General features: G+C 34.3%; 4 protein-coding genes across 4 annotated transcripts; 1 reads left to right on the top strand and 3 right to left on the bottom strand.

Annotated features, from left to right (window-relative positions):
* Nucleotides 1-208: 208 nt before the first annotated feature.
* Nucleotides 209-2,733, bottom strand: TRIADDRAFT_52447 (uncharacterized protein; the record flags this gene model as incomplete). The annotated part of the gene is made up of 12 exons (XM_002108171.1): nucleotides 209-394; nucleotides 490-590; nucleotides 776-887; nucleotides 1,243-1,320; nucleotides 1,471-1,628; nucleotides 1,728-1,764; nucleotides 1,921-1,974; nucleotides 2,043-2,134; nucleotides 2,218-2,320; nucleotides 2,358-2,455; nucleotides 2,525-2,592; nucleotides 2,669-2,733. The coding sequence occupies 12 exons, from the start codon at nucleotides 2,731-2,733 to the stop codon at nucleotides 209-211; spliced, it is 1,152 nt and encodes a 383-aa protein (XP_002108207.1).
* A 185-nt stretch (nucleotides 2,734-2,918) lies between these two features.
* Nucleotides 2,919-5,715, bottom strand: TRIADDRAFT_52446 (uncharacterized protein; the record flags this gene model as incomplete). The annotated part of the gene is made up of 12 exons (XM_002108170.1): nucleotides 2,919-3,041; nucleotides 3,512-3,618; nucleotides 3,696-3,788; nucleotides 3,910-3,946; nucleotides 4,016-4,135; nucleotides 4,254-4,337; nucleotides 4,634-4,684; nucleotides 4,850-4,939; nucleotides 5,010-5,070; nucleotides 5,186-5,277; nucleotides 5,334-5,468; nucleotides 5,689-5,715. 12 exons carry the CDS (start codon nucleotides 5,713-5,715, stop codon nucleotides 2,919-2,921), a joined length of 1,020 nt encoding a protein of 339 aa, XP_002108206.1.
* Nucleotides 5,716-8,562: 2,847 nt separating this feature from the next.
* TRIADDRAFT_52445 (uncharacterized protein) lies at nucleotides 8,563-11,322 on the bottom strand (the record flags this gene model as incomplete). Its single annotated transcript, XM_002108169.1, has 5 exons — nucleotides 8,563-8,739; nucleotides 8,841-9,032; nucleotides 9,152-9,493; nucleotides 9,736-9,804; nucleotides 11,278-11,322. The coding sequence occupies 5 exons, from the start codon at nucleotides 11,320-11,322 to the stop codon at nucleotides 8,563-8,565; spliced, it is 825 nt and encodes a 274-aa protein (XP_002108205.1).
* Nucleotides 11,323-13,646: 2,324 nt separating this feature from the next.
* TRIADDRAFT_52444 (uncharacterized protein) lies at nucleotides 13,647-14,880 on the top strand (the record flags this gene model as incomplete). Its single annotated transcript, XM_002108904.1, has 4 exons — nucleotides 13,647-13,780; nucleotides 14,235-14,448; nucleotides 14,646-14,711; nucleotides 14,821-14,880. The coding sequence occupies 4 exons, from the start codon at nucleotides 13,647-13,649 to the stop codon at nucleotides 14,878-14,880; spliced, it is 474 nt and encodes a 157-aa protein (XP_002108940.1).
* Nucleotides 14,881-15,458: the final 578 nt, after the last annotated feature.

Below are 15,458 nucleotides of genomic sequence, written 5' to 3'. Positions count from 1 at the left end.
AGCCAAATTAATTATTATAGTTTAACACGAAATACTATTATAGGCTATTGATGTAACGGACTATATGATTGAACCTATAGTTTTTGTATCGGTTAAAGTCAGGAGATTTTACAACGAGAAAATCTAATATACTAAACTTTTATATTAATGCAACAGACAAGATTATGGCAGTGAACTACTTTATTGTAATCAAGACCAATACACTAAATCATACATCTGTTACGAAACTTATAAGTTTGCGATGTTTGACAATATAAATTTTTTTAATAACTTTATCACGAAGCAGTTCCTGACCAATTCTGCTTTCTTTTACGTATTGTAGCAGCGCTTCTTCATTCTCAGTAGCTGTAGCTGGAATTGCAATAGTTCCTTTTCGATTGCCATTAATGATGATCTTAAGCAAATTAACATAAATTATTACGTTTAAAATTCACTCTGTCAATGTTATATATTCAGTTACACTGACAATCTCCTAAATACTGTAAATACCTGCAAATTGATATTCTCGTCTGCGAGGATGGAATCGTCATACGTAGGCCATGACTGGTAAAGAATATGAGAACTACCAATTTCACGTTTAAGGCATAAATCTATTTGTAGAACATCCGATAGCAAGACTTTGATTAGCTAAAGATTAAGCTTTACTTAATACTATACTTTGTCATACTATTTCTTCTCAAATACATATAGTACTATTATAAATATATTATTAATATATAATCCTATACGGTCATTAGTGATAAAAGTTTGTCATATATATTTTATTATTCATTACCACTCCATAATTCTGATGCAAAGTGCGGAGCTAGGGGGGATATCAATATACATAAGATTCGCAAAGATTCGACGTATTGTGTGGACTTTTGAGCAACTTCGCCAGGGATGTCCTATAAATGATGAGATAATTACAGAGTTCTGCTGTTATTTTATCGATGTAGATATCCATAACACTCTGCTAATGAGGATATACGCGCTTACAGTGATAATGTATGCTCAAACAACAGACGAATAATATATTATACGTGATAAACTATGCAATACGTGCTATTTAATAATAGAGTATAGCATGAGTTAACCTATATCCGTTTTATAACAAATATCGTAATGGAATCTACCGAATTAGTTAATCTAGAGCTGTTATATAACGAATCTCGTGTAATATAACCGAAAATAGGTTATGTAACAGTGTTCTCAACTAATCAATTATTTGATCAACATTTTCCTTTAAAGGGTATAGCTTACCTGCAAGATGTTGGACAATTTCATGCAAGCGGCTATTGCAACATTAAATGTAAAAGCCTTTTCTAGAGAGTATGTAACCTATAAATAGTGGTATACAGGTAGTGCGATATATGTGTAAATGATTGAGATAAGTTAGCCTAAACCACGGTTTTTAAAATGTTACAAAGTACCACTGCATACCGTATCTATACTATATCCAATCTGTATGTCTAATCACTCATATGCTACCTGTTTTATTGCCTGATGTGTTGCGCGAAGGAGTTTTTTATCTAACTTATTGTAGTTTATTTCAGGGACTTTTGCTCGCGTATTGTTAGGTTTTGTTGAGTCAACATCAGCTACCATCTTCCTTAGTCTGTTCAGCCAGGATGTAATTCCGATAATTGCTATTTTTAAGAAAGGTTAAATATTTGTGACAGGTAAATCACAGCTCGAAAATTATATTTATTATTATAGCTAAATAAATGACATGTTACAAATATTACTTTCTTCATCCCAATAAATGATATTATCAGGAGGTGCCTGTAAGAGATTGACGGCAATGAGTGCAAAGAACAGTTAAGTAAGCGGAATAAACTTTAAATGAATCGATGAATAAACTGCTGATATTTCGATCTGTGTTTATACGTTTGTACCCGTTCAGTAGTGCTTTAGGAATCGATAGTTATCAACACAAACCTTAAATAATAGAGACAGTCGTACAGCATCTGCTCCATATGTCTTCACTACATCCTACGATACAGAAGGTGCGAAAGAATGTTATTTTAGGGATCTTGATTACTTAGAAGTAAAAAATTTACCTGAGGATCGACACCATTATATTTTGATTTAGACATTTTTTCCCAAAACACAGCGACTTTTTCACCAGTAGTCTTTTCTATAGCTTGATTTGCTAAATGAGTAGTAAACATATAATAAAACGTATATAAAAGCTTATACTAATAAAGCTGATTTAAATTCGAAATCCGATATTACCACTAAATTCGACTTCATTTTTTTTAAGATATTTTCCGGACGAATTCGTCTTATAGGTTCGACCATGAACCATTCCCTGAAAGATTCGAATATCACTAAGTAGCTGGAACATAATATAATGACAGAATGTAACCTAATACCTGTGTTAATAAGCATGCGAAAGGTTCTTTGTTGGATATGTATCCAAAATCATTTAAGAAATGCGTTACAAACCTTGCATATAGGAGATGCAGGATAGCTAAATAAAAAAAAACTTAAAAAATTTTGTCGATACATGTGAAAAACTCTGATATTTGCACTTTCAGACCGTGTTCGACTCCACCAATGTACAGGTCAACGGGCATTGCGTAATTAACAGATGCCTTTGCAAATGGCCTATATTGAAAATTTAAATTTTTATTAATTTCCATGATCATGTTCATACTCACATAGCATTGCATCAGTTAGTCACCTGGCTTCATTATTTGGGTCTAAATATCTCAAAAAATACCATGCTGAATCTACAAAGGTATCCATGGTGTCCGTTTCTCTTCTAGCAGAGCGGCCGCAACTGTATTATATAAAAAATTTCGAATCACGCATATAATAAACTTTGTCATATCATCAAGCGCCCTTAATATGTTAAAATTTTAACATATTGATGTAATCCAGAATAAATTTTATTCTTGTAATACGATGGATGCTACACGTGTATACGGTATTTACTTAGGACATGATGTATTAAGCCATTCAGATATATTTCGCAAACTAAAACTTTTGCTCCTGCTAGCATTGTGATAATCCGGTAATCGCACCGGTAGTTCCTCATCCGGTACAGGTACTACCTATTGAGAATAAGAAAAATTTGTAAGTATTCTGCAAGGTATAAATTGATGCAAACAAGTTCCTAGAACCAGGGATGAAAGGGAATGCATGATGTTTACCCCACAGTAATCGCAATGAATAATTGGGATAGGGGTACCCCAGTATCTTTGACGTGATATCAGCCAGTCTGAGACTTTAAAAAGCTTTCTGTAGCGTCCAAAATTCATTTTCTATGCCGTTTTATTTGGATAATTAGTAAAACATTGTTTGTAATAGCATCTACAGATCTTGCTGTTACTCACTACATCGTAAGAGAAAATAGTAATTATCGACCTCGGCATATCGAACAATCGCTTTTGCAGCTTCGTTGGTGTTCATTCCTGTAAACTTTACATGATTTAGCTATTAAAAGGACTTCAGAAAGGAAGGTGCCTCAAAAAAATTGGCCAATTGAGTATTTAAGCGCAAAGATCACATATTGTAATCATACTTGATGCGAATTAACCAGGCATTCTCTACCATCAAGAACATATAATATTGGTATGTTGAATTTCATAGCAAAGCCCTTTTCGCGTTTCCCGCCATGTCCAGGGATTCCTATAGGGATCCAAAATCTCAGTCAAGCTAATACTGTGTACGTAGGATTATACCAAATGTAAACAGGCTTCGCATACCCAAAACGGCCAAAGAACCGAAATCGCTAAGTACATAATTTGCAACGTAAACTGGAATACTACACCCATTTAACGGGTTAACCACGTTAATACCTAAAGGAAATTCTGAGAAGTATTCACAGTATGTTTTTTAAAAGGACAGGCCTAAAAACTTTCTAATGCAGTTTTGCTTCACAAAAGACTGTGAGTTAAAGGAGTTTGCTTTAATGCATACCAAGCTCTTTGTTATAAATCGTGCGAGGACTATTCTCCTGAAGTAAAGTAACAACAAAATTAGACTAGGCAGCAGTACATAAACGCAGGCTTGCTTATTCTATTACCAGAACAGCGGACACGAAAGGATGATCTAGAGCAATGGCAACATAAGTTGCTCCATATACATATTGCGGTGCATCCGTGCATACGCTTAATTTGTTATATTCTCCAATACGTTGATTACCCTGCAGGAAATGAAATAAAATAAATGTAGTAATGCATAGCAATATCATATCAATTTTCATACGATAAACTATGGAGTCATGAAATATTAACAACCTCCACGTAAAATTCGAACTCTACCAGCATCTTTTTTCCTAACCATTTACGCTGTAATTGCTTTACGATTTCAGGCCATTTTAGATCATCCAATCCTGAAAGTAAGGTCTGCGGGCGATTAAATCGGAGTATAACAATATGATTAAGGTTATTTTGAGTGCAGAAGTAGTTATTTTAGAATTATATTTTATCAAATGGTAACAGTTATGAAGAATTCATTTACATCAGCGTAATACGATAGTTTAAGATACCACTGTCTTAGAAATTTCATTTCAACCACAGCTCCACTTCTCCAGGATCGTCCCTGCTCGTCGATCTGAGTGAGGTTAAAGGAAAGAATTCAACTTCGCGAATTTTCACCTTATATACGTTAATTGAACATTTAGAGAGGATATCGTTCTTACTTGTTCTTTTGCTAGTACAGTTTGATCCACAGGATCCCAGTTGACCAAAGCCTAGATTCAGATAAATCTGAATTATCAAGGACTTTGGATACATGTTTTAAGATGTATAGAATGCTTAACCGAATCATCAAATGTAAATAGCTTTAAATATGCCAGCAGTTCCCATTATTTATGTACAATTAACGACTGTTAACAGAGCATATACATTTTACTAACTTGTCTTTGGTAAGCTAAGCCAGCATCGAACATTCGTAAGAACAACCACTGTGTCCATTTATAATAATCTGGTGAGCAAGTCATAATTTCCTAATAAATTAAATTATCTTCGATTAGCATATTCAATGTTAAGATTCTACCGAATTCGAAGCTTTCGTACTTTTTCCCAATCGAAGTCAAGACCTAGATTTATCAGCTGTGTCCTCATTTGATCGATATTACTATTAATATTTAACAATTTAACATTGAAATTAATATAAAATACTGGAATAATCCGAAAGAATGAGGTCAGTAGCAGATGTACGCAAAGCTATGAACTGCTCTTGAAGTATCGACCTGTAAGTCCACGTGATGGGATCATAATCCCTTTCCAGAGCTGCATTTTCCGCTGGTAATCCAAACGCGTCCCAACCCATTGGATGGATAACCTACAATAAAAATCATTACAAGCTTCTATAATTAAGATGATTTTACAAGAACTTACGTTAAATCCTTGCATTTTCCGGAATTGAGCTATGCAATTACTCATAGCGTAGACTCTCACATGACCCATGTGTAGTGTACCAGATGGATAGGGAAACATTGGTAACACGTAGAACTTCTTTTTCTTATTCATATCCTAAGATTTTTAGTAAAATCACAAATCTGTTCTAATCTTGGAAAAAAAACGCTTCTAGTATGTAGTAGTACCGTGTGTATTGGCAAATTTAAATCCTCAGTACTATAATCTAAGATGCAATAACCACATTATGTCTTATAATTAAGCTTAAAGAGAGCTGCAAACAATATAATTAGTGATATAGTGTTCTATCCATGGTCTATAACTCCTTGGCTCCAACCTGAGTAAAATTATGCTTATTTGACATGTTGGCTACAGAGATATCAGTACACTGAGAATATCTCAAAACCACAGGATGTTATGCTATCTGTTTCGTTTTACACTTAATTGTAAAAGGCCATATGCACTGCAGTAAATGATGAACATAGATGTATTACCATACAGAGTAGCAGATTATATTTTAGATAAATATTTTGAGTACTTAAGCTTTCTCATCTCATAATTTACGGTATTGGATAACCTAAAACTCTTACTTTGAGCAAATGTTATATAAGCTTACGAATATATAGTACACTAAAAGGACATTAAATCGAAATACTGTATGTTGCAATATTGTATGATGAATTAAAGATCCGTATCGTAATGTACGTATATCGCGTTTTAAAATAAATAAAGGACTTTCAATTTGTACTAAAGCCAAGAGCAGTCGGCAGAATTATGAGTGTAAACACATAATCAATTACAAAATGTTGACTGCTTTGCAAACTCATATGCTGCATTTGAACTATATCATTTATTTACCCTTATGGATGCACGATGCATACGATTTTACATTGTGCAAGTAGCAGACAGATTTTCAGTCCTTACATCAGATTACATTTAGCCGCACCAATTATACGCAGTATAATTTGTAGTATTAATTGTTTATATAGTTAGATAGATAGATAGATAATTAATTATAAAACACGTATGAGAAAGCGAAACTTCACGGCTACACAGTAATCGCAAGGCATGAGATCTGACTTCAAAACGAAGTTTCAACTTCAAATTTGATTATTATTATTTATATGTATTCCCATACCCCTTCTTTAACAGCTCTAGTGCAGTGGACTCGGAGTAATCTTCTATATTTAGTCATCCATAGATGATTAGTGTTATTTAAAGGCAAATTAACTAAGATTTTATTATGACTTAGCGAAGCAGCTAAAACAGCCATTACAGGAGTAAATCCTGAATTCTTCAACACGTAAAAAGTAAGTACAGTACCGTATTATGAATTACAATAATTACAGTATAATTTACAGTACTGTACATTACAGTCGTGGGCAAAATCTTTTTGAGTACTGTACAGTACAGTACAGTAAAAGTATGCCAACTTTAAATTAATTAAATTGCATGTTCTCGGGTGTGGCGAGTTTGTACAGAAATACAGTACTGTACTGTACTGTACGTCAGTGCCAGTCTTCATTGATAGTATCGACGTCCCATTGTACTGTATGGTTTTAAATAAACGCGCTCTTTTTTACCCATACGCAATAATGTATTTGGTTGTTTTCTGTAGTACAGTATACTGTATATAAATGTTGACCAAGCGAAATATTGGAGTTTTTAAAGTGTAAATTAATTTTGCAAGAGTTTGACATTGTGATTTGTTGATCGCCACGACAAAAGCAAGTCGGATTCTACAGTACTCATTTGGAAACAAATCAATCTTTCGTTGTAACTGTACTTTAGTATCATACCCGAAGATATACAGTACTGTAAATTTGAGTGATGAATAGTTGTAAGGTACAGTAGATACAATATTGTGCCTTGTTAGATGTACAGTACAGTACAGTACTGTACTTTTACTGTAGTCATATCCATATGACATATCCTGAAATCCCTACTACCCACCCATGGCCGCTGAAACGGCTGTAGCCTGCAGGGGTATTTCTTCAATACATTTGTCCAGATATATCAGTCAAATTTGGACAAGTATAATGAAGGTATAGAGCCGCTGAAGCGGTACTTTTGGGTATATCATAAGGAAACGACGATAGCAGATCGTCAGTATTTAGAGTTGTCGTGCACTGTAGGTAGATGTAATGACAAACCTGACAGTAGGTTCATATAGTAATTTCTATAACAGTTTTTCCTCGTTGCTAATTGCGATTTGTAATACTACTGTACACACAGGTGAATTATTGATTATACTGTGCGCTATGACTACTCATAGGCAGAGTCGCAGCCTCACAGGTACAGCAGTGAGTATACGAGTACTACGTCACGCTAATGTGGCTGAGTCAGTACCATAGGCTGTCATAATCAGTAAGTGACCCTGGACGATCAAAAACAATGTATGTACTGTAATTTACCTCTTTAATCTGCGGAGATTGTATCAAACACTGTTAAACGTAATAACTCCCTTATTAGATGTATCGTCAGCGTAAGCAGTGCTATATATACAGTACCATTTTTTATTTTTACGTCATCTGTAAGTTAAATCGAGTGAGATCACAGGATTGCGTACTCTTTATGCATGTCCTTAACCGCTAATGCCACATCAGAGCTAAATATAAATACAGCATTTGTATCGTAAACTTTTGATTTCATATGAAACATGGACAGTAGGTAGGACTGATTATGGAACACACAGGTTAGTGTTTCAAGCAAAAGTTGAAAAGAAAATAATGAAATACTACAATATAGTTACTTTCACGCTGCAGACATGATGCTCGTACAATACTACGGCATGATGTCATGTTCTATTATTATTTCTGTATTTGAAATTGAAAATTAACTACGTAATTATGCTGTAGGTATGTAAACTGTAAATACCGATAAATATCGATTATCAGGAATACCTTGTAAAAGCTAACACTAAGCTCTAACTTATGGACGAAATTACAAATGCTGATACTACAAAATTTTACAAAAACATATTGCATAAGAATTTTTACCGTTTCAAAGCTGGAAATCTGATAACTAAATCAGATTGAATACTATACCTATATGTAAAGACATATATTACTATTCTTTAAAAGATCATATGCGGTATCGCAGTATTACATCTTGAGTAATTGATAATGGCTAAATGCAATCATTCAATTAGTGCAGACTGCTGGCTACATGATATACGCATTCCGATGAATGTCATTTCGGTTCTAAAATTTTAATATTCATCATTCATTGGAGGTTGCTGGGATGGTAAGGTAGACTGTTGGCTATCCGGGCTTGCTCCATATTTAGAGCTGCTGTTGTTATTATTCTGACCCTTGAACCATGGTGTATCTTTGTAAAGGAACCATAGATTCGCTGACCATAGAAACCAATTTAGGAATCCGAAAACCTAAATAAAGTTTTCTACATAAGATCATTTTAATCTTAAAATGAATATTTAACTAGCCACTTTATTGATTTCGGGAGTCAGAACTGGGCTTAAATCCTTACAACAGATGCGTTAGCTTTGCCGAATTCTGAGAGCTTTCTGGTATAACATTTGTAAAGATGGCATGGTCCGGCAGCTTTTTGAGCGAGTGATTTTGTAGCATCGGCCTCTAACTTTAGTTCGTTTAATGCAGCCGCCCAAGCACCAGCACCAGCAATCCAAAATATGACAAATATGACACTAATTACGAAATCCTAGGGTATCAGCAATATAAGAAAATAATGCGAATAAATATCAAATCGATATTAGTAAAGCTAAAATACGTAACAGGTAATTTTGAAATACTATGCTTCATGTACTGTAACATCCATACCACTTTAAAATATGGTTCTCTTTCTGGTGGATTAGCCGGGTCAATTTTAAAGACATAGATACCAAGAGATATTAGCGTATACAGGAAAGAAATAACGCCAACAAAGACAAAAAATTGTACACTAGCAGAGATATTGCTGCCTAGCTCTACAAATTCTGTGCGATTACTACTGCTACCGCTGCTGTTACAGGCAGGTGAGGCATACGTCAACGAACCAGAGGCGAATGGGTATGAGAACTTAAGGGTAGCAGTTTCGTTACGTACTGATCCTCCACAACTAATAGTTACTGCAGTCATTACTGAGAACGAGGTGGCAGTTCCAAATGCCAGGATGGCTACAAACTATGAATAATCCGCAGATAGAAAATTTAATAAATATAATTGTTTGATTACAAGCATTTAAGCCTTAATTAATTAATAAATGAGCTTATCTTCCTTTGCATGTTTAACGAATAGCTTAGAAAACCTGCTGTATAGATGCATAGGCGTAACTTGGTGTAACAAATTGCGTATCATATTATCCGCTATACTACTGCACTGTATGTTTAACTAGATAAGTTGTCTTTTACAGTACTCTTTCTTACCCATTGTATGATCCTCATGAAACCTTTAGGTTCCTTAAGGACTCTTCCATTTCGCGCTGAATTCCTAACCTATAATAATTGTGCAATGTACGTATGTATATGATACACGTATAATAATTATATTCATCGTAGTAATAAAAATTTATTTTCGTAGATTGAATTTTGAATTGCTACAACGATAGCGATATCGCAATCACTATTATTACTAGTACTGTACAGGACAGTACATCCAGACTCGTGCAGTACCGACATTTGGAAAGTGCTAAGATTAGTGGCTGTGATACACTGACACAGAATACAGTACTGTACTGTACTGTACATACTGTACACCTTACAGCATAAGCATGACTGTACAGTATACTGAACTGTACACTACAGTACTGTAGATTCTCCAACACTAAGTACTGTACAGTACTGTACAGTACAATCCGCCGTCGAAGCCGCGAAGGTACAGTACAGTATAAAAGCCAGGAGATTTTAACTTAAGGGAGGGTTAACCGTGAACAATATAATTGCAAGTAGACTTATGCTTGGTGGTATTAATTTACAGTTAATAAAAATGATGTAAGTCTTAAATTAAAAATAAAATTTCCACCGCTTTCACCGTGAAATAAATAAAAAATAATCGCCCTTTCAATACACACTGGTTCCTACAGTGATGTGCGCGCGCGTACGGTACGATACATACTGTACACTGTACTGTTTTTCGCAAATTAGTTGACTGAGCTTCAACCAAAAACTTTACTGCATGCATTGGATCACCAATATTTATTTATTTAATAATCTATGGCACAACTGCATTACTGTAGAGGTAAAATGAGTCACTGTATTGCTACGAAAGGATTTCACGTTTATCTAGAGAATACAGTAGATGCAGTTTGCGCCTATTTTATGTAATTTTATTACACTACTCATCATATAAAGGAATGAGTCTTACAAATAAATTAATATTTAATAGTCCCTATTGAGTAGTGAAGCTACCAACCATCATGCTATTATCATCTTCCGCCAGAGCATCGACTACATCATCCTTTTTATTATTAATACTAGTAACTCCCTCGCTCGTTATACTTCGCGTAGTTTTAGTAATCCATAGCAGCTCTACAGTAGACTATATACTGTATACGGTATTCATTTATAATTTAGAATACACTTAACATCTCATGCGCTAACAAAATTAGGAAATTCGGTAAATTTGCCTTTGACATTAATGTACGAGTAGCGAAGCTTAGACTAGTGACTGCTAGGTAAATAATCTCAATTGAACAAATCATTAATTTTCCCTAATTTAAATACTGATTATGCTGTTTATACAGTCAATAAGTAGCCAAAATTATACAAAACATGTCAAGAAGTTACTAATTCGGTTGCATTAGGTAAATTTTTATTTTTCGGATTTGACAGTGAGTAATGTTTAAACTACACTACAGTATACAGTACAGTACTGTGATAGTATTTAAATATCTTGTTTCTGATTAGATACTACTGAGGATCAATTCGACTTATATAACTAAAGCTTTTGGGGAATATGCATACGATTACCTCTAACTTTTGGAAATCAAAGAAAACTGACATCGAATAAATCATAATGGTCTAAAAGTTTAAGAATGTGTGCACTTACGCTATACACTGTACAGTACATTAAGGTGCTGCTAGCTAGAAGTCATAAAAGCATGTACCGTACGATTAAATCAGTTTACCGTTAATCAAACCTCTGACAGGTCTAGGTTAGGTTAAAGAAAATCATAAAATGCGGTATAAAATCATGAGAATTTCTAGAAAGTACTGTACAACGTCCATCGTTCGATATTGCTCTGGTTTGTCGCTACTCTAGAAAAAGCAGATCTACTATTTTGTAAATTGCAAGTATTCAGTACTGTACACTATATTCGAGTGATTGATTAAAATCAAAGCAGACTTTTTCATAGTCAAACGCGCCACTCACCAACGGAACCTGTGATGAACTATCTGCCTGCTATTGGCCAATGGTAGAGATCATCAGCATGATCATAATGTAGACTGTACTGTACAGTACAACAGTACAAGTGTACAACTGTACAGTACTGTACGTACTGTACAGTACAGTGTACAGTGTACAGTACAGTACCTTCAAAAAGACAGTTTTTAAAAATAGCACATTACAGCATTAATAAAAAAACAATTAATTAAGGGTATAGCATATTACAGTATAATAGACCTTTAATTTACTACAGTAGTGTAACCATGATGTAATTTACCTGTATCGATACTGTTTTAGATACAATAAACAACTATGAAGATCTTCATGCAGCAGCCTCTTCTAAATCTAAATAATTATAGTACAAGCATTATATATTATAAATGTAGGTTGATTTTTTCTTTTATTTCCTATTGCATTAAGACGCCTATTTTCTATTTACAGTACTGTTAGTCGCAAAGGCGGTTTTCGATTAAAGCATGCCTATATGCATATATATTATAAGCACATTTAATGATAACTATAACTTTTGGCTATTATAGAGTCAGTATGAAATTGTCTAGAGGTTTTGAACACCTAAAATCAAAAGTTAGTTACTAATAAGATCCTATCAAGATATTACTACTACTCATTGCGCACAGCAAAGTTTCTCCTGGTGAGCTAGAAGTACTGCTCATCATAATTATAGCTAATGCAAGTATGCAAGTGCTACATGCAGATATAGTACTAGTTACGGTGACCGAGGTCCGGCTCAGAAACAGTGTTAGCTGGCAGTGGGTTATAATATAACCCCGGTCAAATAACCCAGGAATTTAGTACAAAAGTACAACCCAAGTCAACAATCAGAAATCACCAATAAACCCGGTGTTTTCTATAGTGTATTACTATCTAGAGTTAATACTAACAACGGTATTGAAAGTTCGTACTACTCTCACTTAGCATGGAGACAAGAAATTGAACACGTAGTTGAAGTTATTGTAAAACTAACTACTGACCCTTACTCTCTATTTATTGTACTGTACTGTACAGTACAGTACTGTAGAACTAAAATCACTCGAGTCTACTGTACAGTACAGTACTGTACTGTACTGTACTGTAGACTGATGCATGAATCTTGAGCCTGAGTCGATCGTAGCTCTAACTTCCGACTGCCACTTGATTCGACTCGAAGCCGCCTCAAAGCTGTAAAAGTACAGTACAATACAAGTGCACCACAGAATTCTTGATACACACTTCTCTGCTGATGTACTGTAGTCTGTAGGTACGCTATACGCTGTACTATACAGTATACAGTACAGTAGAGTCCTTAAAATGGGGGTAAAAACGCAACCCGAATCAGATAAAATCCGATCAAATGGTTGATTTTCTAATCCGAAATGAGTGCAATCGCTATACAAACACTGTAATCTACGGTACAGTACAGTACGTACACTAATGAATCTACTGTTACACAAACTTGCAATTACATTGCGTTATAAGTATGAACGGCGCACCGCCCGTAAGCCGCCGTTTTTCAATACAGTAGTACTGTACTGTACACTATAGTGTACAGTATAGTAGAGTACAGTACTATACATTGTACAATAGTTCAACCACATTGAAACTTCTACTGTACTGTACACTGTACAGTACCAACATACTGTACTGTACTGCTTCTCGTTCTCAATACAGTACAGTAGGGCTACAGTAGTCCAGATTTATTTAAATAAATTACAGTACAGTACAATACAATACAGTACTGTACTGTACACTGTACAGTACAGTACAGTACTGTACAGTGCAGTGCAGTACAGTACATACAGTGTACAGTAATACTGTACATAAGGTTTATCATTATACAGTACAGTACTGTAATCTCTATGGTGGATATGAGTCGACAAGGATGATATCTCCACGATAGGCAAAGGATATTTTTATTTAGCTGTAGGTTAATAGTATCGCGTTGCCATCTAGCATGATAGGGTTACGCCGGCTTAATGAAGCTAAAAGTTACCTTGTCCTTCAAGAATTTGCCAAATGTCTAGAAGAATGTCGTGATGGTTTACTTGAATGTAACGTTTCTAACAATCTCAGCTCGGAAGCGAAAAGGTTTATTATAAATCCATAAACTACTCGATAGTCGTTATTAATAGAACATTTTCTCTTGTGAAATTTGCATTGTAGTACTAAACTCATGTTTTATTACATGTGTTGCACTTAATGCTGTATATAAGTTGTGGATATACAGCATACTATATTTATGGCTTTCTTTATAGCTTCAACATGTCCTGAGAATATCTATTTGCATTATTATTTAGAATTAAAGAAGGCCTATGTATGATATCGATTCAAGCTTATGCAGAACTCAATCAGTGGCAGCTAGTTGTTCCTTTCGTGAAAGAGCAATACAGTGATTTCTATCATCTCCCTAGGAAGTTAATACTAGTTTGGTAATTTTTCTATTTAGAATAGTACAATATACAGTATATGCATTTTAATAATCACGATACAGATCAATAGATATATAGTAATAAAAAAAAATACGTTTATTTCTCCTTTAAAGCGCCTCGTTATTTATTATGATCAATAATTTTGAACTGGCTCAAATTATGATCGAAGACTGGTTAAACTATTCTGATAATAAAGATAATCTTTCCGATTATCAAACGGTTGTGGATAACTATATTATCAACGTTTTAATGCCTACACGACAGTTCCGGAAGTTACGCCAATTCATTAAGGACAACGAAGCCTTTCTAGATCGCAATCGCGTAGAGGTAAAGTGTGCTGCAACTTGTTGGCTTTTGCATAATGAATCGTTCTAGTAATTGACACAACCTAAGATTAGTTTGTTAGTAGAAAAGCCTTGGTAAAATTAAAGTGATTCTAGAAAATTTTAGATATTGCACATAATTTCCATTGCAATATTGCTTTGGTTTAGAATATATACTGAATATTTGTATATATTAAATAGGGCTACGTAGAGACAGCAAAGAGAGCAATAAGTGAAAGTGAAACAACGGATTGTAAATATGAAGACGTCAGTAACTACATTTAAGTATTTTATTTTCTAGATATTAAAAATCTGGAGAGTTCTACATCGAATGTTGGTTTGAGACATTTTGACTAACTCACTCAATTTATTACAGTTTCGCGATGATGCTCCAATCAATGATGAGATTGTAAATTACCCTTCTACTGGTAATTAGATATATAAGAAGAGATTTTTGTAATGTGTTGATTAGCTAGGTTATGATTCCAATTAAATTGATTTATGATACAAGAAGTTAATCCTCGTATCATCATCATAACAATGTTGATTTTTAATTTACTTTGGTTATGTACTATTCTATTTCATTACAGGTAAGTTTCGAGATTTCTTAAGGATTTTTCGGGGCTCTTCTATGCTGTTATGGAAATGCCTTAGCAATATTGGCAGTACCAGTATGACTAGCAAAGTGTTATGGCTTCTTGTAGTGGCTTTTTTTGTTCGTACACGATATACAGGCTGTAAGTACGATGCGATACTAAATTTGCAATATATTTAAGGATGATATAGCAATTTTCATTTTATTTAGTTACGATGGCTTCTGTTATCTTCAAATATCTTTAAAAGTAAAGTTACAGATTAAGTTAGTTGATTTAGTGTGATTGGTTCCATCTGGAATAAGAGAATGTGATGTTATAAATTAAGGCAGTGTAGTCCTGATAAAGAAATATGATCCAAACTGTCTGTTCTTTCGGTTAAATAGGGTCTTTTACAAATTCGTTGTTAATTGAATTACTT

The sequence above is a fragment of the Trichoplax adhaerens genome, genomic scaffold (assembly GCF_000150275.1).
Source record: "Trichoplax adhaerens TRIADscaffold_1 genomic scaffold, whole genome shotgun sequence".
Lineage (NCBI taxonomy): Eukaryota > Metazoa > Placozoa > Uniplacotomia > Trichoplacea > Trichoplacidae > Trichoplax > Trichoplax adhaerens.
This window is presented reverse-complemented; position numbering and strand designations above follow the sequence as displayed.